This window comes from Mesitornis unicolor, unplaced genomic scaffold, assembly GCF_000695765.1.
Source record: "Mesitornis unicolor isolate BGI_N332 unplaced genomic scaffold, ASM69576v1 scaffold9587, whole genome shotgun sequence".
NCBI classification, from domain to species: Eukaryota; Metazoa; Chordata; class Aves; order Mesitornithiformes; family Mesitornithidae; genus Mesitornis; species Mesitornis unicolor.
This window is the reverse complement of record NW_010197073.1, coordinates 4,599-28,258: the sequence shown is the minus strand read 5'-3', so window position 1 is coordinate 28,258 and position 23,660 is coordinate 4,599. Positions and strand designations below refer to the sequence as shown.

At 39.4% G+C, this 23,660-nt stretch overlaps 1 protein-coding gene across 1 annotated transcript; it reads left to right on the top strand.

Annotated features, from left to right (window-relative positions):
* Positions 1 to 1,639: 1,639 nt before the first annotated feature.
* TMEM56 (transmembrane protein 56) lies at positions 1,640 to 19,014 on the top strand. The gene is made up of 6 exons (XM_010188679.1): positions 1,640 to 1,799; positions 6,336 to 6,425; positions 11,650 to 11,708; positions 13,358 to 13,452; positions 15,627 to 15,700; positions 18,591 to 19,014. Exons 1-6 carry the CDS (start codon positions 1,645 to 1,647, stop codon positions 18,904 to 18,906), a joined length of 789 nt encoding a protein of 262 aa, XP_010186981.1. The 5' UTR covers positions 1,640 to 1,644; the 3' UTR covers positions 18,907 to 19,014.
* The last annotated feature ends 4,646 nt before the right edge of the window (positions 19,015 to 23,660 follow it).

The window sequence follows — 23,660 nt, the reverse complement described above, 5'->3', positions numbered from 1 at the left end:
TCCTCATTGTGCTTATATAGCTGTAGTTTTTAGTGTGGGTACCGATCAGATAAAGTTTTCAGATAATTCACTTTCTTTTTTTATTCTTCAGTTCTGGAAGGAGGAGGGCAAAAGAATTGAGATCATTGAACCTTCTGTTTCTAAGTCTTTGAAGGCAAAAGTATCTTCTTCCTAATCTATATGTAATACACCTTTTGTACGTGTTGTAAGTTTAAATGCAGACTGTTTCAGTGTACTCACCATTTACACCACCAGGTGAGAATATTGTGCTTAATTTTTAAAAAGTTGTTATTTTAACTGGTAGACTCTTCTATTCATTTTTTTTCTCGGAAGTTCAAGTTTCTTTCCATCTGCAATGCAGATGCAATTTCAGGAACCTAAGGCACATTCCCTCACTCTGTAACGCATGTGAACTAAGGGTGGACATCAGTGTATTACATCATTGCATCAGTTTTTGCTGACCATTAGGTTGTTGTAGTAACATCAAATTGTGCTGGCCTTTAAATCTTCTTCTTTGTAGGTATTTTCCTCAGTAAAACTGCAGTAGGTGACAGCAGTTATTTAAACGGCTATTAAAATAATTACTTAAGTATTTTAAATGAAACCATTTGGCTTTTTTCCCCCCCTTTTCTCTCCAACTTAATACAAATTGACTTTGTATGAGCTTGTGACCTTTAAGAGTCTTGAAGTATACAACATTGTGCAGCACCACCAGCCGGAGATGTATGTCAGAAGTTTGTGGCTTCTGGGAAAATATCATCCTGTCTTGCAGCTGTCTGGTGACTCGGGAGAAACGACCGAAGCATTTAGAGACTGAACATTTACATCTGGAGTTGTTTAGCCATTTATTTAGGCCTCATGACATAGCTGAACATCCAGCATCTGAGAAGCGCCTTAGCTCTGATGATGGGAAGCTTTTCAGTGTGCTGTGAAATTCTGCAAAGTTTAGACCTCCATGTGAAGAAGGAAGAAGCTCAAATACTGTAGCCTGTGAACAAAGTGCAAATTGGGAACTGCTGGCTGTGTAAAGTATACAAACAAAGCCGCAGTGAGGCTATTGCTTCCTGGGGCTGACCCGAAAATCTCTCCACTGCGCTTATCTGATCTCATTGGTGCTTTTCAAAATACCACAGCAGCCGATCTGGTAAGAATTGGATAAATTTTAACTTTGGAGCTTCTTGGGACAGGAGTGGAGGTTTCTGAGCCAGTGGTTGCACTGGTCAGTGGTCCTCCCTGCCCCTTCTGTGTAGATACAATACATGTGACTTTAGGCAATGGAAATGTACAGTGTGCAAGTGTAAAATAACCAAACTAAATCAAGAAAACCAACCTCCCCCCCAAAAAAAACCCAAATCAAAACAAAACCAAAAAACCAAACCAAAACACAAACACACACAAAAGCCAAAACACCCAAAACCAAACCTGCGACTTTTACATAAAAAAGTTTGGGGATACTTATGTACTCTTAAAGCTTAAGTGGAAATGTTGACAAGGATGGAACTTTTATATTTCGAATATATAATTTATATTTAATATTTCTGTTGATAAATTAGCTGTCAAAAACACTTTCTGTGGCTGCTTAAAACAGTTAAATGGAGAATGGACTGAAATTGCCTTCTGCTTCTCTTCACAGGCTGAAGAACAATGTCTCCCTTCAGCAACCTGACTATTGGCATTGCTGTTGCCAGTTTTACTGTATTTCAGTTCCTGTTCCATGTTTTAAGTTCTTGGGTGTCAACACGAATAACACCTGGTTTTAACAATCTCAGCCAAAAAAGGAAGATTGAATGGAATTCAAGGTACAGTGTTCAAAACAAAGTACAGCTGATGACCTCCCTGCAATTGTCAGCATCTGAGCCACCCGAGTGTGTGTGTGTGTGTATATATATATAAAACTGCAGAAAATGTTACTAGCTAAACATCTGTGAGGATTAGAGGGATGCTTCTAGACACTTGACAAATTCTGAATGTAAGATGCTGAGGCCCCTTCTTGAACATACAGCATTACAAACACTTGTACATTAAACACTTTGTTAGGCAGTGATGTCCAAGTGAAAGTCAGTAGAAATGAAAACGGTGACTGGTGAGAGGTAATAAGGTAAAGGGGATTAATTTGAATGGCTCCTCTGTGACCCCTCTAGTAAAGACAAGTCATATAAAATTACTTTCCCCCAAACAGACATGAAAATCAAAATTACTGCCATTTATTCTGTGATCTAAGTGCTGGTGTATCTCTGGTCATGCTTTTGGGTGCAAAGCAAGTTGCTCTCTGTTCTCCTGGTGCTACTACACTGCACCTCACGTTAGATAAGTCACGGTTTGCCAAGAACCTGGATGACTCTTAGGTGGAGTATTGGAGTGAGGCAGGGTTAAACAAGGACATCTGTGCGTTGGGTGGGAAGAAGTCTGCAAGAAGAGTAGGGGGAAGCTAAGACAGACAGACACATTCCACATTCAGGAAGGAGTAGTGGAAACTCCGTTTAAAAACCTTGCTCACTCCCTGTGTGATTCTGCAGTTCTGTCACTGGGATGGATCCTCCTGCATTACGTTTGTGTCATCAGGCAGAGCCCTGTTAGAAACTTGCTCAACCCTGTGAATCTTTCCTCCCTTTTAAACCATAAAGGAAGCGTAGGGTAGTGATTGCAAACGGGATGATCACTGAGGTTTCATTTGTGATACGCTGCTCTGAAAGGGGATATATAGTACACAAGCTTCTCCACTTGAAATGAGTTAGCACTGTATAACTTGATGCTTGAGTAGCCTGTTACAACTTTAATATATTTTTCAAGTGTTTCTCAAATTGAAGCTCGAAAGTGTTTCTGTATGGCTGTCACCGCACTAAAAGCTCATTAGTAGTTTTATCGCTATTCCTCCTCGGTGCAGTTTAAAGGCAGTATCAGATCAGGTGGATGCTTTGTAAGTTGTTTCTGTTGTTCTAGACAGCATTAGCAACTCAAATAGTCTTGCACTTCCATTTGGCAAACGTCCACCTGCAGTGTTCTTAAAGGCATCATCTTAATTTCAGTCCAATCTCTGAATAGTTACCTATGGGCCAGAACAACTGTGTAGGGCGCCAGTCCGTGATACCAGTGCAGTGTAGGTTTATCTCTGCATTACAGTCAACAATAGACAGGGAAACTACGGTTACTGTGTTGGAGCTGAACTTTTGTCTCTGAGCCACATCAAGTGACCCTTGAATTGCATTACCGGCTTTCTGAGTAGGTATCCCAGGCCTGGCAGCTATGCTAAGTTCTGGTGCTTTGCATAATAACATACTGATTGTTTCACACATCACAGGTATGTGGGGAAATAAACTGCTGGGTAATCTCTGGGCTGCTTTGTAGTGAGCTGTTTAACTGCTCGAGTTGATACGGCCCCCAGGCTGTGTCCTTTTTTTACTTCTTTCCACACTTTTTCTTCGGGCTGATACTGAGATATAGATGTTTGCACGCAAATGAGTTGTGGACCAGTGCTGTGTTCGGTTCTGGAGTGAGGAGGCATGAAACACAGAGCTTGTTGTTGGTGTTATACCTGAGGAGGGCATGAAGTGAAAGAAAGGGTAATGGTGCTTGTGTTTCTGCAAAAAAATGCCTGTTTGCTCTGCTGACCAAACAGTGTTGTCAAACTGCCTCATCCCTCCAGCAGAGACTCCCCAAGGAGTATCTGACATGTTCAGAGAATGCAGATGGACACAGATGTACTCTGCAGACGGCTGTGCAGGTAGAGGAAGTTACTATCTCCCAGCAAAATCAGTTGGGTTAATGTAAATGATTTAAATGTAGAAGTTTGGGGTTTTTTTGTCCTATATTGAACTGGCGTAGGGAGTGCTCACACAAATGGTTCTGTTGGCAGCCCTGAAGGAAAGTGGCACAGAGGATGGTTACGCATTTTTATCAGCTCAGCTGGGTCTGGAAGAGGGCATCTGCCTGAAATGAGCTGTAGCATTGAAAATACATTGCTAGGGTTTGGAGGGTTTTGTAATCAAGCATTTGGGCTGCGGCTCTGGACTGTGTTTTCCATGCAGTCAATGTGTTCATTCTGACAAATTAAGAACCAGTAAAGTAATTGTTTCTGGAATCTTAAATATGCAGATGCCCAAATTGGGCTACAAACTACAGTTTGACACAGATGTAGTAAAACTCTTTAATTTGTTGTGCATAAATTCCCATCGCCTCTTTTACAATACATGGTTTTCTACTGCTATTAAGCAGTACAGTTCTGAAAAAGTATATTTATTCAGTAATAAAGGAACAATTATGCAACTCATCAGTGCAACTTTTTTCTTTGAAGTTTATTGAGGAGTGAAAGGATGGAGGCTTTGACAGTAATTTCAAGGAAATGTACTGAGCTTGATAGCTTGACCTAGATTCCGTATTAAAATGAAGTGTTGCGTTATTTCCCTTCTTCTGTCCCCTCTTCTTTGGAGAAACTTGAAAGTCCAGAATTAAGGAGGAAATCTGCTTTTTTCTTTCTTTCTTTCTTTTTCCTTCCCCTTCAAGTGCTGTGCTTGTGTATAGCTTGTGTTTTAATTGCTAAGGTTTGGATAAACAGCCACTCCTGACAGAAACTGCAACTGTCAACTAAGGAGCTATATTCTAGGACAAATTCTGTTTCTTTCAGCCTTATCCTCTCCCACAGCTTGAAAACCCCAGGTATTTCTCAAATGCTGATATTATATGCCATGCTTTATTTTAAAAAGGAAGCAGAGTTCCTAGCTCTCTGCTAATTCTGTGTTGCAAGAATAGACATTTGAATGAAACCATTAATTATCATTCTATCATTAAAATTCTGATAACTAGATTTTATTAATTTGTTAAAAAAAGAAGCAGAAACAGCCTGTATTCATACTATACTAGTTTCCATTCTTTTAATACTACTGAAAAAGCTGCTGAAAATAGCGTGATTATACTCTTTAGACAAATTGTAGAGACTTTTTAATGAAAAGTCATGGAATCTTCTAATGCCAGTAGATGATAATGTAATAATAATAATAATATAGCTATAGATAACAATATAGCTTCTGGGAACAGACTGGGGGTTATAACCTGCTCTTGTTTTTTTGCCAAATCTTCCACAGGAAGTATTAAGTTTTCTTCAAGTCTTGCACTGTAGAGTTTAGACTCCTGAGAGTGACTTAACGCACATTTAAAATATCAGTGGCTTCCAAAAACATGTGTTCAATGTCTGCAAAGACAAGATTAATAGCTGACAGCATCTGTACATTTGTGTGCATGTTGTTAGTGCTGTGAAGGTGCAAAGGTGTTGCTGATCACACAGCATCTCACTTAGAGTTCTTTCACATGGTATCCATGAGCTTTTTTGGCACATGATTTCTTTTCTTCTTAGTCACACTTGAGAAGTGGGAAAGCAGACAGCAGCTACACAGTGTTAGGTGCAGATCACAGTAACATTAAACCCATGGGTAGAGGGACAAGGTGACACATTTGGGACCCGTGCCCATTGCATTGTTCTGCCTTCCAAGAGCGCATTGGGCTCAAAAGGGCAGGAGCAGGCCTGGCCTGTGTGCTGGCAGAAACCCTGCCAGGGCCTCTGTAAATAGGTAATTCTCCAAGTGCTTTTGAACATTCAGAGTTTATCTATAGTGCGTGCAGCCTGTGTACTTGTGACTGGTGTCTGTGCAGGGGAAAAAACCCCACTGTTTAGTAACCAGGTATGGACAAGGCAGCTCTGATCACTGTGACTTTGTAGAGGACAAGGGGAGTATGAAACAAGGTAAAGCTGCGAGCTGCTAGTTCATGTGAGCCTGTAGCTGTTGCACCTCAGATCCTCAGCTCTAACCTTTTGTTATACAAGTTTTCTCTTTGAAAACCAGACTCTACTGCAGATGCACTAGAAATGATTTCTGAAACTTTCCTTGATAGGATTTTTCCTTTAATGCCCCTTTCTCCAAAACCTGAACTTAGCAGATTTATTATGGCTCCTCTACTAATTTTGTGCCTGAAAGGAGAAACCTGCTGCTACAGGACTCGTGGACCAATCCGAATATGAAATGCAGGTAGATTTTCCAGCAAGTGGGACAATACAGTTAAGTATTTGTTAGAGAGCCAGATGTAATACTGTCTTTAAGCATTTGTTAATATATGGGATAACTGGAGGAAAATGTAGCTCGTTGCTTTAAGACCCACCTTTCACAATCTAGTAGAGTCCTTCTTATAAGTGGTTGGATGTAGCATCAAGAAGAGACGATTGCCTTCCACGGAGGTACCTGGATGCAGTGGAGAATGTCTTGGGAAACATCCTACCCCGAGTTCCTCCTGTGGTGCAGGAAGCTGTGAGTGGCAGTTCCTCCTTGTGACTGTGGTCTCTCTTTCAGGACAGTGTCCACATTCCACGCCTTGGTGGTCGGTGGGTTTTGCCTCTATATTTTGTTATACGATGACGCCGTTAATGCCGACCGTCTCTGGTAAGACATGTTACGTATGTGCTGTCTTTACACGATAAAATAACTAAATTGAGAAAGAAAAAACTAATCCTGCAGTGTATTCCTCACTGAAATAATTGTTTCATTTCCCGTTAAAAGAGGCAGTTGTGATGTGTGTGTTTTTAGGTCTGTCCTATTTGATAATTCCAAATGATTTGCTCGGTATTAATATCTCAGTCCATTGTGTCTCTGTGAAGTGGAGTAGATAAAATACAAGCAACTGATTTGAAATAGCATATTAAATTACTGAAGCAGAGAACCAAGAGTGTAACTGCAAGTCGGCATTACTGAAACTATTTACTATAATAATTTTACAGTGAATTAAAATGCTGGTGCAGGTCTGGTGTGTGTGTGAGAGGGAAAACTGGAGGGGCCTATTATATGTATAATATATATGTCTAAATTGATAAATTAAGATGTTTGTATTTTCACCTCCCGTAAAGCTTCTATCGGTCTTTGCTTTAAAGAAACTGTGAAAGTTTTAAGTGATATATTCACACGCAATAGGAATAGTTAATAAATGGACCCATATTATATTTATAACATATTCTCTAGTTAACAAAATATTCTATATTAAGCATAGCTTTTTTTGGTTTCTAGTTATGTTGTTTTGCTTCGCACTTTTTTGAAGGAGGAGGAACAAGATGTCTTTGTTGTAGTTAATTTTAGATTGCTTAATGGTGTTTTGCTCGTTATCCTCTGGAACGGTTTCCCTATCGCGGGAAGGGGCCTTGTTTTCCATGGAGACTAACTACCTTCAGTTTAATGCCATCTTTCTGTCATAGACTGATGTTTTTAACCTTGTCGAAGGACCACACTGGGAGTCAGTTTAAACTTGCACAAATTTAACCTCTGATGCTTGTTCTGCTGTTTGGGTATTGTGAACTAATGACAATGCAGCGTGGACTGGACAGGATTGAGGGCTGAATATCTTATGAGATCTGTTAACTGTGTTGAAAAGGAGCGTGTTATTATAACTCTCTTGGTGGGTTGTGGTAGGCTTTATCAGATAGAAGCTTTTATCCTGTTTTATTTGAGTAGACCTTGTTCTAAACAGTAGAAGAGAAATAATGAATGACAGAAATAAAAGCCTCTTGAGGATGATAAATAAACTGAGTCTTCACATTTATGAAATTTTCCTGGTATAATTCCAGGAAAAACACAAGATTAAGCAGAAATCGAGCCACTTTTTTGTACTTAATAAGTTTGAGAGAAGTTATGGTAGATATTTTCGTATACTGCATTGAAAACTTCATCTTGCTTATGGAGCCTTAGCATCCTAGACTATGGAGCCTTAGCATCCTAGACTATGGAGCCTTAGCATCCTAGACTATGGAGCCTTAGCATCCTAGACTATGGAGCCTTAGCATCCTAGACTATGGAGCCTTAGCATCCTAGACTATGGAGCCTTAGCATCCTAGACTATGTAAACACATTGAAAAGCAAAATCCATCTGCCTTTAGGGGTTGTCTTTTCTGTGTTTCTGCTATTGCGTCTAAATAGTTTATTCTGTTTGGATACATTTAGAATGATTGCTATCAGTGCTTTTATTTACATTTGGTAGAGTAAGGAAAACAGCATACATATTTAAAAACCTAGCAGAAGTATATCCAGTCCGTGTGTGTTAAATCAGAACTTCAGGTTCGTGTCATGGCAGTGTTTCTGTAAATTGCTTCTCAGTCAAAATTATCTCAGACAGTGGTTTCGGGAATTTGTCAATTAAAAATGCAATGGACACACTCGAGGTGTGGAAATCAGTATTTTTATCTATTAAACTAATAACTTAAAAACGTGTGAAGCATCACTTATTGCAGTGGCTTTCCATAAACTGATTTGAACTCATGTTCATACAAGTGATTAAGTGCAAAGGAAGACTTTTGGTATGTATCTGTACGTACAAAATACAAAGAAATATGCATACAAGTATTTGTATGCAGCTTGTGAGTAAAATACAACTTGGTGTTGGGCTTTCTTCTGCCAGTGAAGCCAGAATTGTAAGGTGGCTTCCTCAGAATTTGCAGATGTACGTTTTCTCCTAAGGCTGACTATTGCATTACTCTTAAAAATGAGGTGGCCAGATGTCATACTGCTTCCTGGTACACGGTAATTAAAGCCTTAGCTTTAACCATTTTTTTTTCAGTCTGTTCTATGGCTTAGCTGTACATTAAGTCTTAGGTTGCTTGTCGTTTTTACCTTGATTTGTAGCTGAATCCACAGACTCTTGATTTTAATGGAGTAAGACTGAAGAGGAAAAACCCCAAATTATATGGGAAATGCCAGATGGACTGTTGCAAGGCTGCTCAGTCTGGAAATCTAATGCCTTTTTGAAATACAGGCATAAGCTGTGGGGCTTGGTCATTTCTGGATATGAAGGATGCATACACCTTTATGCAGGAGTCTCTTATTGACAGTACAAGAAACACTTGTGAACCTGGTTTCAGTAGTTCGTAAGTAAATGTCCAGGAATCCTTCAGTCATCTTTCTTGCACTCTTCTAGCCCAGGCAGCCTGAAAACATTACACAGGTGCTCTGATGTTAGACTGCTGGGAAGGGTTTGATGTAGGTGCTGTTTCCCTCGAGTTATTGCCACTGTCTTTCATAGTCATTGACTGTATGTCAGTATCCAGTCAGTTCTTCTCTGTGGAATCTGAAGGTATCTCTATCTGTAATGGAAAATTGCAAGTTCTGACCCTCTACGTATGTCAGCCTGACTTCTGGGCTAGCTCAAAGCTTAAATACACAGTGATTATGATACCCATGTGTCTTAAAGGGTCAAGGTTCCTGATAAGGGTTTGGACTCAATGGAGAGAGGATGTAGTATTACTGTCATGTAATGCCTGAAACTAGATACGATAGATCCTAACAAAAGATAAGACTGGCACATTGGTAAGTTACAGGAAAGCTTCAGCATTGTGTACATACACCTCTTTTGATGGTCTAGCACTTGTCATAGCACTGTGTCCTTTTTCTCTACGTAATACAGGCTAGCTACCATAGATGATGTAGAAATTGTTCTTCAGGTGGTGAGAATAACATGATAGAAAATGTGGAAGTGGCAGAGATCAGATAAGGAGAAGGGAGAAGATATAAATAAGTGAATTACGCTGCAGCTTCACAGAAAAGCCAGCTTTTTCATGTGACTGCCCACTTCACAGGCACTACACTGATGTTTGATTAGCATTTTATGTAACTCTGAATATGCAAAAAAGTTTGAAGAAAGTCTGTCAAGTGGACTTTTGTTGTATCTGCCTGTACATGTTCATGTGCAATTCATTTGCCACACAAACCTCCTTGGCAACCTCAACAGAGACAGCTTTTCCCTTTTGCTTATTCAAGTCACTCCCTGGTTGTCACTCCTGGCTCTCGCTTGCATCAAAACTAGGCTGCAAACATCAGGGCTTATAAACTCCATTGCAATTCCTGTTCAAGGAGGCAGGTCAGAAAGCCTGTAAGAATTTAGAATAAATGTTAAGTTTTCCATTAATTGAGATTAATTTGGGATTCTAACATGGGCCCTTCTTGAAGGGAGGTGCCAGATGGGCAGTGCAGCCATAGTTGTTGAAGTGTTGGTTTCGCAAGTCTAGAGGCTTGTTGCAGGGCGACCATTCTCATGGAAAGAATGAAGGGAAGTGCATCGTTCCCTGTCCCATGCAGTTTTCCTCATGTTCGGATTGACAGTTAAGTCACGTTTGCCAATGACAAGGAACCAATGTCATATACCAGGTCCTTTGCACCTCCTCCAGAGAAGAATTTGGAGGTTCTGAAGTGCAGACTCAGTCTTGGTGATGATGTGCTGTGGTGTGTTGGGAGCACTTGCAACTTGCAAGGTTAAGATGCTGCTACTGCTACTGGGAGCTCCAATGGGAGGATTGGAACTGTTTAAAGAGTTTCTGCTGAAGCTGTGAGAATACATCTGTGAGTAGCTGTGACTTTCAGAAGAGCTACACCTAAAGAAGCACTCGGTCCACAACCTACGTAGCTCATGAAACCAGGTTTTGAAGCCATGGGAAAATGTTCTTGTCTCAAGTTGCAGTTGAGAAAGCCTCTATGGCCAGTTGTGAGAGATGGAGCGAGCTCCAGGCTCTCCTAGTAATGCTGTTCCTCACCTAACCTAATTTCCTTCTAATTGTAATAATACAGGAAATCTCTTCCACTGCTTCATTCCAATAGGATTAACAAATATTAAAGTAATAGCATTTTACCGCTTTCTAGCAGAAGGAGACTTTGCACTGGAGGTGGCAGTAAGCACAGTGATGTTGTTTTATTCTCGAAAGGTTTACAACAAAGATTGCTTTCACGGCTTGTGTTGAGCAGTCCACATTTTATAAATCTGCAGACCTGTCACTTGAAGCTCAATTCATGCTTACACAAAACGTATCTAGATTAGATGCACACCTTAGTTAAAACAAAAGTTACAGTCTTTGTGGCGAGGAAAAGAGATTTGCTTAGCAAACTCCTTAAAGGAGGAATGCCCAGAGGACAGAACAAATGTTGCTTGCTGTAATGTGGATGCTTCCCTTTCCTGAGCTGTATTCACAAGTTTGGGTTTGTTGAACATCCTAGAGGAACTGAAGTTGTGTGCGCACCACTGAGAGCTTTGCTGGGTGAATATTTGGCACCAGAAGGGAAGGGACAGAAGGTGTGAAACTGCTCTGAAAAGCACTTTTGCTTGAAGGTTCTTTTGCTCCACAGAACTGGCAAATAATTCCCATCATGTCTCTTTGTACTCTGTTTATCCATATAAGCATCCATCCTCTTATGAATATGAAAAGCACCAGCTGAGCAAGATATTTTTGTCATCCTTAACCAAGTTTTAACACTGGCAGGAGAACAGAAATGGAGATGCAGAGTGTCAGTGAAGTGCTGAGAGGTGCTGCCTGGGCCGTTCTCTGCTCCTCTGTTTCCAGAGAAGCCCGCTGAGGGTACTTGCTGGGTTTCCGTTCTGGTCTCCAGCAGGGCTCCTGGGGCAGTCTCTACCCCGGGGCAGAGGGTAACCCTAATTCGGGTGGTTAGTGGATGTATTCTGTCTGGGTGGAAAAGGAATCCATTTTCATGGCTAGGACCTTTCTTAACCAGATCTTGTAATGTCTTACTCATGGGCCAAGAATAATGTGACCTGATGTACATTACGTGTTTGATTTGTGTATGTCCTTTGCAAATTACCTTGTTATAAAGGCTGTAACTGTATTTTTTTGTATGTTTACAGGGGTGACCCTTCAATTGTGAAACTGAATATTGCTATTACCACAGGCTACCTCATTTCTGGTAATTACGCAATGTGTATATAACACCTACAACCTGTGTGTTTATCTTGAGTCACTATGCCTATATATTTATGCTGAGCTGCTGTGCTGGAGATGCGATGTGTGTATGCAATACAGTTTCTACTGTGGCTTTTAAAATTGCTAATGGAGTTGTGGGTTGTGGTGAAATCACAGGATCTTGCCAGCGGATGTGAAAGATGGAATGGTATCTCCCCAAGCACTGAGGAAGTGCCACTGTGTGGCTTTGTGATGGTTTGATACACAACCACCAACTCCAGCTCAGTTTTGTGCTTCACGCAGTTGAGAAGGCGTTAAAGCAGTGCCCTTCACTCCATTCAGCGTGTCTACAACTCGTAGCTCTTTTATCACACATTTCTTCCTGTGACCTCAGAATGCTGGCAGTACCCTCAGTACAAGACGAGGCAAATGATGCCGTAGGATCCTGCCTGCACACCTTTTAGTCTCGCTTTAAGCCATGTATAAATCTTGGAAGTTTTTAATTATTTTCTTGGAATGGCATTTACCCCTACAATATGTTCCGTGTTCTTCATTATTTACCGTCAACTAAAACTGGCATGGAAATTTCGCTACAAAGTGCTTTGGGCCTTTCTTTTATGGTGTGTGGGGATAATGCTGACTTATCAAAGCAAAAACTTACTGTGACTTGGGCTATTTTCAGGGAAAACTTCTCATGTTAGGTTGGAGTCTCTGGTCAGACGCTGGGCTGTGGACTCGATAATCCCTCAGGCCAGATCTCTCACCCCAATGGAAATGATAATCTGGTGATCAGCACACCCACTTAAACTGTGGGTTAGTTTAAATCTCTGGTTTTTCCATAAGAAGAACTCCAGCTCCCATGTTTAAATCCACTGGTATCTATTTTTAAATGATTATGCATTAGACTTGCATTATGAATTAATGAACAGAGACCTGAACCTGGCCACTCGTTCTCTTTTACTTCCTTATATAGTTAATGTTTAATTATTAATAGCAAGTGGAGCAGCTTTGTTGGATGATACAGAGTCCTGCCTGAGGATAGCTAATATAGAAGAGATCAAGGCACTTACTGGAGATATGAAAGGCACAGGGTTGAAGTCTTTGATTCGGAACCTTTGTCACTAATATTCCAGTCTGAAGTGCTCATTTGGAGAGAGTAGGGGCAGCAATGGCTTGTTCCAGTATAGAAAAGAGTATCTTCTGAAATCCTAGACCATGATGGGACAAGACAGAACTTTACTGTCCAAGCTTTCCTTGTAATGTTAACTTGGGTCCACTACATCACTTTTGGAGTAACTGGGAAGTTCTGATTAAAGAAAGCAAACGTGCTTCTCATTCCAAGTGCCCCTTGCAAAATATGTTTGGAAAATGGTTCCCTGTTTGCTAATATAACTACTTCTTGATTTAGAAGTTCCCCATAATAGATCCCTGCATTTATTACATAGATTTGGAAGAATACTGGTGCTTAATGCTTTGACTGAAGTAAAGTCTTCAGGATAAAGAGCTACAGAAGGTCTTGAGAGTTACTTAATTCAGAGTTCCTACTGATGCCGTATGTTGGTATTTATACCTCTAAAACTTAGAGACACACTGTTCTGAGGTCAATGGTAATATAATAAATTGTTCTTTATCACTGTTTGTTTTCTCTTGTAGATTTGTTGCTTGTTATTTACTACTGGAAGGCAATTGGTGACAAATTTTTTGTAATACATCACTTGGCAGCTCTGTATGCTTACTATTTTGTACTGGTGAGTGCTCTATTTTCCACTTACACAAGAAGCAGATGAGATTGAAGACAATGCTTTTATAGATCTCACTTGCTTAATGTTTAAAGAAAAAAAAAATCACTGGTTGGTGTGTGAGCTTTGTGAAAGGCATGTTTATATTTTCAGTCATTCTTGCTTTCTAAATGGTTTTATCAGTAATTTATGGTAAATGCATGCATTTTAAGTTTTACAGTCCTTCAACAAAAACGCGTTACTTATTTAACTGCTGAAATTAAAAGTCTAAATTTTTGCTGTAGAGAGACTGACAGAGAGCGGCTTTTCACATGGTTATAAGAAAGGGTTTCAAATAAAGCATTCATGAGTCTGAATACTTAGAAAATCAGAAGGAAATGTGATTATGTACTACTTGTGACCGTATTTGCAAGGCCATAGGTCAGTGATGCCAAACTCTGAATGCAATGCAATCAGCTGGGTGTGTTTTTTCTGTTGTTTATTTTTGTTCTTTTTTTCCATTTTTATTTAAAAACAAAAAATCATTATGACACACTGTTGATCCTCTGAGGCATCTTGTTTAAGGTTATTTTGGTGAGGAAACAATGGGTGATTAACTGGATATATCTCTACATATCTGTGGCATACGTACACTGAAGGAAAAAGGGGAAGAGGAAGACGCTGTTCTAGGATAAAGACTGACTTAGTCGTTGCTGCTGCTGGGATTGCTCAAAGATACCCATGTGACTTGGTAAAAATCCCATTGACCTCCAGAATAATGCTCCTGAATTTCTACTGAAAAGCTCATTCAGTAAATAAAGAAATCTTGTAAAGGACAATTGACTTCATTTACCCCATTTCTGTCCCTGCCTACTGCGTGGATCCTGGGCTTATAATATTAAAGCTGTCGAGATGCCAGATTGCTGTCGGATTTCCCATGCAACGGTTTAAGGGGATGAAGTATGCTGACAAGTAAATACTCTGTTTTGGGCTGAAGATAATCAGATCTACTAATATTATCATGGATGAAAGTGAATTAGAGCTGAATATTAGAGAAGTGAAAATACCACTAGCAAGGCTAATCCCCGATGCAGAAAATTCATTAGTTGTTTCTGGAGTAAATAGGAAGTGTAGTGTTAGTGTGAAATTCTTGTAAAGCGGTTATTGTTTGGATCCAGCTCTGCCCTTGGATGTCGGTGTGTTACTCCCATTCTCTCTCCTTCAGAGAGAGTTACTCATAACTATCTAAGTTCAACAATTCCTCTTGAAGATAGGAGAGAATTTGAGTAAGAACACAGATTTTCTGTTTGGTGCAGCGCAGACTGACATGAAATGCCTGAAGTCGTGGGTATTGGCACGCTCGTTGGGGAAAGAGAAATGATGACGAACTCCAGAGGTTCAGGAGACCTACCGAAATTGTCGTCGAAATCTTTTTATCTCTGTATCTGCAAACTGCTGCTTACCCAGCCCGCTGTGCCACGGGACACTATTTCCAGCACAACCAAGTGATAAGGCAGAGAATATGCTGTACTTTGGCACTTGGAAGAAAGTGCTCAGTTACAACGTGCATCAGTGTAAAAGATCCCGCGATTATCTGGGTACCGGCACGGGGACGATGCGCTCTCCTTCCAGCCCACGGGGCACGGCAGGGACTGGATGGAGCTGGAGGAAAGGATTTCCCCTCCAGTGGCAGGGAGAGAAACAAGGGCTTTTTGTGCCCTTTCTGCTGCCACGTAAGAGCTGAGAATTCATGTTCCCTTTGCCAAATTATGCTCCCAAAACAATGCAGCGACATTTATCTTTAACTTGCAGTGTTTCTGTTTGGGCTAATTTAAACATTGAGAAAAAGAAAATATTTGTAATTCTCTTAGGCAGTAATAGTATCATTATAACTATAACCTATGGCTACTTGTGCCAGTCTTCTCTAGCTAGCTTTCCATTGCCACTTAACTGTGAGTCTTTTAAAGATTTATTTAAAATTCAAAACTACTGATTCGAGATACCTGAAGGACAATTGCAGCTTTTGTAGCAAACCTCATTTTGAAATGGTAAGGAAGTTGGCCACAGCTGGCAGACTTGGCTTCCTGTCAGTTTTAATAAGGAAGTTGAGATGTTGTCTCGTTCTGTGTACACTTGAAGACTTTAACCAAGATTTCACATCTACATTGATGATTTTTGTGTGTCTGTTTTGTTTTGCTAACCAGAGCAAAGGTCTTTTGGCTTATTTTGGAAACTTCCGTCTGCTTGCAGAGTTCTCCACGCCTTTTGTCAATCAGCGGTAAGTGGTTAGGGAATTCTTGCGTAGTTCTTTCAGATTTGAAACTGTGTATTTTTATTTCTGTCCCTTAGGGGGGTTTTTTTGTTGTTGTTGAATGTGTGCTGGAAGGGAATTGATATATATTTATATATATATATTTTTATATATATTGAACTAAGGATTACTATGTGGACATCTTTTTTTTTTGCTATGAATACTTCTTGCTGCTGTAGCTGCAACAGTCTAACGAATGCATTCGCCTCCGAGTTCCTTTTTAAAGCAGGCCGACCTTTCACGTGAAATGCCATCTTTTTATGAAACTATTGAACAAAAAGAATTTCAAAAATATAATATTGTTTATTGTTTATTGTATGTTAATTTAATTATTATAAGTCTGTCATTTTCAATGGGGATTTTTTCCCCCTCAGGAGAGGGGCTTTGCTAGAAGGCAACGCTGCAGTGCTCTCCTGATCCTCTGTTTCTGTGCAATGTGGGATCAGGCTTTTCAGTGTACCAGATGCCTATTCCTCACCCATGCTTTTTGGGGTGTATTTCTACTTTACTGATCCTCCATGTGTGGCATCTGTTTTCTTTTCGAGGTGTCTGTTGGGTAAGGTTTGTAAGGCAAACGGGAACTGCAGTTCTCCTGTAAGCAGGGTATCTCAGTGTTACCCATTACTGCATTGTGACTGTAAACTCTGAAATATTTTATGAGACTGCAGCATTCCTTAGATCTCTAAGAATAAAAAAAAGATTGTGCTGAGATCCCTTTTGAACATTAGCTTGGCAAATTCAACTTCCAGGAGGGCAGGGCGAGATAATGGAGCTCTCCAGAGGTTGCTTTCATTTGCCCAAGTGCTGTTGAGTAGGAGATTATAGCCTAGTGTAGTCTGTGCTCTGTTTGCACAGAGAAACACTTATTTAAGCTTATTTTATAACAGAAGGAAGAGGAGACTAAGAACATGAAAAAGGTGGTATTGTATTCTAGGTTTCTGTATTGAAATCCATGTCCTAGTTGGGCTGTTCTCCCAGCTGACTACTGAGGCAGGATTTCATCCTGGGTTTAAGTGGTGCCTATGCCTGTGTTTCAGCCTGGGGTGTTAGGAAGTATCGTGATTCATCTGGTTATTAAAAGGAATACGTTATACTTTTAAAATGCCTATGGTGAGATCATGTGTTTCCAGACAGTCACGTTTACTGCTTCCTCAGAAAAACGGAAATACCTGTAGGAGATAATAAAGTTCTTTGCACTAAGGGACAGCATCTCATTAGTGCATGAATGGCTTTTTTTTTTTAATTATATTTGAAATGAACCAGACCCTTAAGACAGTGAGTAGTGGATAATGGTAATGACTCACATTGTTTCTTGTTTGCGTTCTTAGTATTACCAAAAGAGCTATTATTAAAATATAACATTATATTCTATTCTTGGAACTGTAGGATTTTCTTTGTGTTTCCTGCTTGTGTTGTTAGGGATATCTCATTGGTGGTTGTCTCCGTGCCAAGCATTTAAGTCTTTTAAATCAGCATTTCTGTAATTATTATGAACTGTGGTGGCTAAAATTGGAGTAAGTGTGATTTACTGACCATGTTAATTTGCTGGGAGAGGGAAGTTGCTAAGCAGACGTCCAGTTACCGTTTTTTCTAAGTTACCTATATCGGCACATCACAGCATATTTAAAAATCTTTTTTTATGTTACTTTTGGCATCTTTATTGTATATATCAATGAAAGTACGGGCTCTGAGTATTAATCTGACCAAATACAGCTCTTCACCACCCCAGTAAGTGTTTCTGTGGTGAGGTATCCTACTTCCAGGCCAGGCTGCCACCTGGAGTGCTTGGATTTTAATTGTCTCAGTCGCACTCTTAATGAAATCCTGCAGTATTTCTGTTAGAGCTGGATGTCTGGCGAACCTTTTCAGTATATCTTTAATTACCTAGTTTGTAATCTGTAGGTAATTAAATAGAAAATTACTTTTAAAACCAGTTTTAAACTGTTATTTTGCTAAATAGTTTTACCTTCATATCCTGTTGAAAATAAATTGATTGTTCCACTTCCCCTTGCCCATCATCAATACAGTGATTTAAGTAATTTCCTCCAGCGCAGTCTTTAGCCCTGCTATCGTTGCACAGATTTTCCTTGTGTTTATTCTTGTTTAAGTGTGAATGATGAGGAATCAGAGGAGTTTGTTGCTCCTTTTTCTAGGAATTCAACCCGCAGCTTCTGTGTGCTAGGCAATAGCTAAGTGATGCCTGTCTGCTAAGGGATTAATATGCAAGCTTTGGGGGTTTTTAATACCACTTATGACCCTGTAGTAATATGGGAGAGAGAGGCTTTAGATTTATCTTTTTAATTGCTTGACATGACCCAGTGCCATTTGCAATGTCTGGTTCTGAAGTTCTGGTTTTGGGCTGGACAGATGCAGTGAGAAGCACCCAAAACTGAGAAAGTGGAAACCAAAGCTCTGTCTAGATTACCATATCCAAATACAGTGCTAGAATTGCTTTCAGGGAAATGAATGGGATTTTAGTTGCCCGTTGGTGCAAGCTATGGTAACAAGTAATAAATTTGTATTTCTAATTTTAAAAGAGAATTTGCATTGTATTGTATTACACAATAGTCACTGAAAAGCTCACTGGTCGAGAACTGGTTTAGAATTAAAATCAGGATTTTCCACATGTTATTGTGCAATGTGCTGGATATCACACGCTGCTTAAGTGGGGAAAAAACAAATGCAGCCAAGCAGAAGAATTTGCAGCTAAGCCAAGACACAGTGCAGTGATTTAGAAATGAGAAGGGTAGAAGCAATTAATAAATGCGATGATTAACTAAAAAACCCATGAAAGAAAATTCTTTTTTAATGAGATGGCTTTAAGTCTGCCTGGTATCTGTGAACGCTTCTCTTGCAGGTGGTTTTTTGAAGTACTGGGATATCCCAGATCTTCAAAGGCCAACATCATCAATGGTGTGCTGATGACAGTTGTGTTCTTCGTGGTGAGGATTGCCGTCATGCCTGTATATTACAGCCATGTAATTTCTTCATTTGGAACAGAGGCTTTCAAGAGATTAGGATTTGCAGCCCAAAGCGCCTGGATTATCTCAAGTGTTGTCTTGGATGTAATGAACGTGATGTGGATGGTCAAAATTGCAAAAGGATGCTACAAAGTCATTTGTCTTATCGGACAGGAGGAATCCAAAACTCATAGAAATGGAAAATCTGACTAGAAATCGTATGCATAAAATGAAAATTTCTGCTCTGAAAATAGTTTGGGTTCACTGAAACGGTGCACATTTCTGCCATGGACTGCTCCTCTAAGGAAACAAGGTATTACCTCTGTACTGACCTGACTCTCTCCCTAGCCACACTGCCTGCGCACCCAGGGCCACGCTTTGCGGATCCTGTCCGGTGAGGAATAAAAGCAAAAGCTCACACAAATGACTTCCACCTGTCTGTTCCAAGCAGTTACAAGCTACTGAAAACAGAAGGGAGCAGGCTGGTTACTCGCTTGTTTTCCACCAGTATGTTCGAAGTGTTTCACTCAGGTTTCTCAGATTAACGTGTTTTATAAACCCAGTGAATACTGACATCTCTCTCTCTTTTTAGAAAACAACAAAGCCTCCCCAAACTCCTGATATGGTGCAATTTTCCTGGCACGTTTCTATGGTTTCTTCTAGGAATAACAATCAAGATTTCATTCTTGACAACTTTTTAATTTTTGCAAGAAAAGCTACAAAGCTGGCTTGGATTCTGCGAAGTCTTTTATGCTTTTTGTTCTGCTTTGTAGGAATGCAAACCATTTGGGGGAAATTTATGAAATAATTTTATCTAAAATGCTGTATTATAAGACTACAGAATACCTTACAAATTGTTAAATTTATCTGGTTTTGACGGGAAGGATTCACTTCTTTGTGTTAGATTACATTCAATCTTCTAAATTGCCTGTGGATTTTCTTTTCATAAGTTAGTACGGTAAGCAGCGTTAATTCTTACTGCAGTGCTTTTTCCTTTGCTGCTACAACTCTCCTCAGTATTTTTAACCATCGTCTGTTTGGATGCTAAGTTTAATTGTAAAGAGAGAGTTGTTCTGGATATGTGACGTGTAACTTACAATAATACTTCTTTCTTTTATCACAGAAAGGACCCGTTTGATATGATGTGGTGGGGGTTTTTGTCATATCTTCCTTGTTAATCACACCAGAAATCAGAGGTGGTGACTAAAAACATTCTCGAATCAACTGTGCCAAACTTCTGGAAAGCTGTGCGGTAGTTCTGGAGAATGACCGTTCACTTCTGTAGGCATAGCAGTTTTTTAAAGCCACCTATTTGCCAATAGGCACTCTGTCCCTTCTGCAAATTTAAAGGTTTGGAGGGCGTCAGAGAGAAATCTTAACTATCTAGTTAATTTACCTACCTGTCTAGTTATTTTATCTATCTAATGTATAATACATTTTGAGGAAAGTCTGGATTTTGTTTCAGTTTTGAATGATTTTGAGAGCTGTACTTGTGTAGTTTTTTTTTTGATTCTCTTCTTATTAAGACTTCAAAAGCCTGCAGACAAAAGAGGTATTTATGCTTTGGGAAAGTTAGCAATTAATCTGCGTAGCTGTATGATTTGAGTGAGTGCAGTACCTTATTTGGGTACCAGTAAATCCGTAGTCTTTGTGAGCTGATCCTGTGAGCTGCTTTGCTGAAAGAAGCTGGCTCCTTTTGAGACTCATTTGCAGGACCTGCCATCTTTTCAAGTAGTGGTTTCAGTGTATCTAAGGCAAAATCTGGGCTAGGTACAAAGGCTCTAAGTTCGTATCGCCTTTATGATTTAAGGGTGGAAATGAAATACTTTTTTTCTTGTGCTTTTAAAGTCGCTACATCAGGAAATCATTTTGGAACACCTTGTTCCTCTCCGAAAAAATAAATGTAGTGAATTCAAACATTTTGGAGAATTTGTTTGAAAGCAGAAGCCTGCTTTTGTTATTCAGGAAGTAGGATAAAAACAATTGATAAGGAAGATGATTTGGAGCAACTCTTAAGGTGGTAACTCACGAAAACTTTTTGAAATTAGTCCCTTCTTAACATTAATCTTTAACATTTCAGTATTTTATTTTTTTCTGTTTTCTATGGAAAGCGTGAATGAAAATGATTTCTTTCCTTTACTTGCAGATAGGCTTGTGTCTGCTGTGTGTGGGGGGAGTAAGTCAAGCTGTAATGAAGTTCAAACTAGGTTGAAAAAAACCAAGCCAACAAACCCTGCATAATACACATTGGGCAGCAATCCAGAATGGAAGGGCAGTGCGATGGTTATTTAAAAAATCTGTCATATTTTGGATTGCTGGACAGAATGAGTGTAATTAAAACCGTATTTTGTAATGCATTAGGGTTCAATTTTCCAATTTGTTATTTTAATGTATTACAGTTATGTCCCGATGCATCCACTATGTGTCAGAAGACAACTTTCTAATGCCAAAAAAGTTATTAATGCTTAAGGACTGCAGTAAACAGTCTGCAAAGTTGTGATGTAGTGAATACATTAGTATAGGGCACTTTTAACTGCCATTAAAAGCTTATAATACAGCAAATTAGATAGCTGCAGCACCCATTTTTCAGTTGCACTTTATTCGTTTTCAACCTGTGGTGAAATATTGATGAAACGCAATGTTGCAAGCTTGTCTTTTTTTAATGCAAAAAAGTAAATGCATGATAAGTAGCATCATAATAAATGCTGCCTTTAGAATGAAATATTATCTTCTTAGCGGCTTAGAACTTCTCTTTTTAACAGATGCGTTGTGTAGTGTAAAAGCAGACTCTTGGTGTGCCACCAGGTGTCTTTGCCATGGACACATTGAATGGAAGGAGTTAAGCTTGTAAAAAGCGCTCAGATGTCTTGTTTTTCTTTTCTTTGACATTCTTCAGTACCAGCTGACATAAAATTAGCACGACGATCACGGGAGAGTCCGTTTGTAGTGATAAGGCTGTACGTAGGAATGCAAGGTTCCCTTTCTTATGGCTTTACTTTCTCATCAGAAGATGAGTAAATACCACTTTCAGAACTACTGCAGGGGAATGGTAGGTCAGGTTTTGCTTTCATAATTGATTTGTGGATGCAGTACTTGCAGAGCAGAAATGCACTACAAATACTCATTTTCTCTGTGAGTGTTCCAGTGGATCTCAATTCAGTCGAGAGCCGTACGCTACCGAGATGCTTTATGGGTTATCTGTGTGCATTCTTCAGCGGTAAGAATTACATCTCTGAAGCCTACTCTACCTCTATAAATACATGCCATCCTGAGCGAGATCAATGATTTCATAACTTAATTGCCTAAAAACCAGAATCTATTGACTAATGAAAAATATCCTATGCACAGGAAATTGAGGGGAGCTGACTTTTATATAAAAAATTCTTCACAATGCCATTTTTTTAATCGCAATTTATTAAAAGTTAAATTAATTAAATTGGCTGGAAGAGATTTACTTCCGTCTTTACTTAGAAGATTACTCATTGCAGAAGTAACGTTAACCTAAGAGTACAAGCTTACACGAGTGAGCAAATGCATCCAAGCAGGTTTAAAGAGGAGAGATGGAGGAGGCTGAGGACACAGGTATGGAGATCCAGATGTCTTCCACTGCTGTGGCTGGGACAGCAGCAGACTGAGAGGTAGCAGAAAGGTTTAGGTATTTCTGTATCTCTGTTCACATTGGAAAATGAAACTTTATTCTTTAACAATTTCAAGCTGTATAAAATGGGTTATCAGCTGTTGATTGCTCCATGAAGAGGACTTTTTCTCATGGATTTGTGTTTATGTACATACAAGCTTTCCATAAAGGATCATTTAATAGAGAAGTTTGTCAAATTGCTTTGTGATGCTTCTGCTGAGCCATTCAGAGGAAAATAAAGGGCTGCTTGACAATTACTCCAGCTTAGGATCTGGTGCAGTGTTGGCTGCTGGCAAAAACCATTAATAAAGCAAACAGAAAGGGACTAGGATTTTCAGATGAAAAAATGCAATTATAGACAACTTTGGAAAGCAGGGGCAGCCCTCTTTCATGTTTTTAATAGCCTACTGTACAACATCGTAATCTGGCTACGAGGAACCTCACAAGGAAGGATTTGTTCCTGGTGGAGTGTTCCTGTCTATGGAAAAAGAGCAGTATTTCATTGCTGAGATCCTGACAGCAGTCAAATGGAAATAGCGATCAATGTTTATGAACTTAAACATTCATCCAAACCTAGGAAAAAAATCTCTCTTTTGGACAGGTGAAGGTCTTAGGATTTTCTGAAAGCAACTTGGAAATTCTTTTTATGGTACAGAAGATGAGAGATGTGCTGCTTGGGGTGTTTAGAGATTGGGGATTAAGCATCAAATTCCTATTTTTAGGTGGTAACACTTGGTAGGGTTTCTTATCCATTAAAAAAATCTCTACTAGCTACCTCCTTGACATTCTTGCTCTATTTATAATAACCAAGCACTTTATCGCTCTTTAAAGAATGGAAGGTAGCTATGAAGAATAAATTGTATTGTTTGGTATAAAAAATATTTTGGCAAAATTTCTTCTGGGATCAGTTTAATTGTGTGATGTCCTGCACTGAGAGGGCATCCGATGCTAACAATGTATATAAATTTTTAATCTAGTTGTAATGTAAGGGAAATGTCTTTAATAGAGTGAATTATGAAGAGTTCAGCATGGCTTGGTATAAACCATATAATGACTCAGTGTGCTATTTATAACTTCCTACTTACTGAAATTGAAAATATAAAAGCAAATAGAATATTCTGTAGTGTATCTTTATTTTTAATCTGTATGTGAGATGTCAAACATTGTACTTGTCTTGTGGACAGGACATGCTTTTATGAGCCTATAAATATTTAAGCATATGAGAATCTGCACCCAAATGGAACATGTTGCATGTAAATTGTCTTCCAGGTTTTTACATTTTGGTATTTTAAAAAAAAATTTGCTAGGTTTGAAAGGAACATTTCAATAT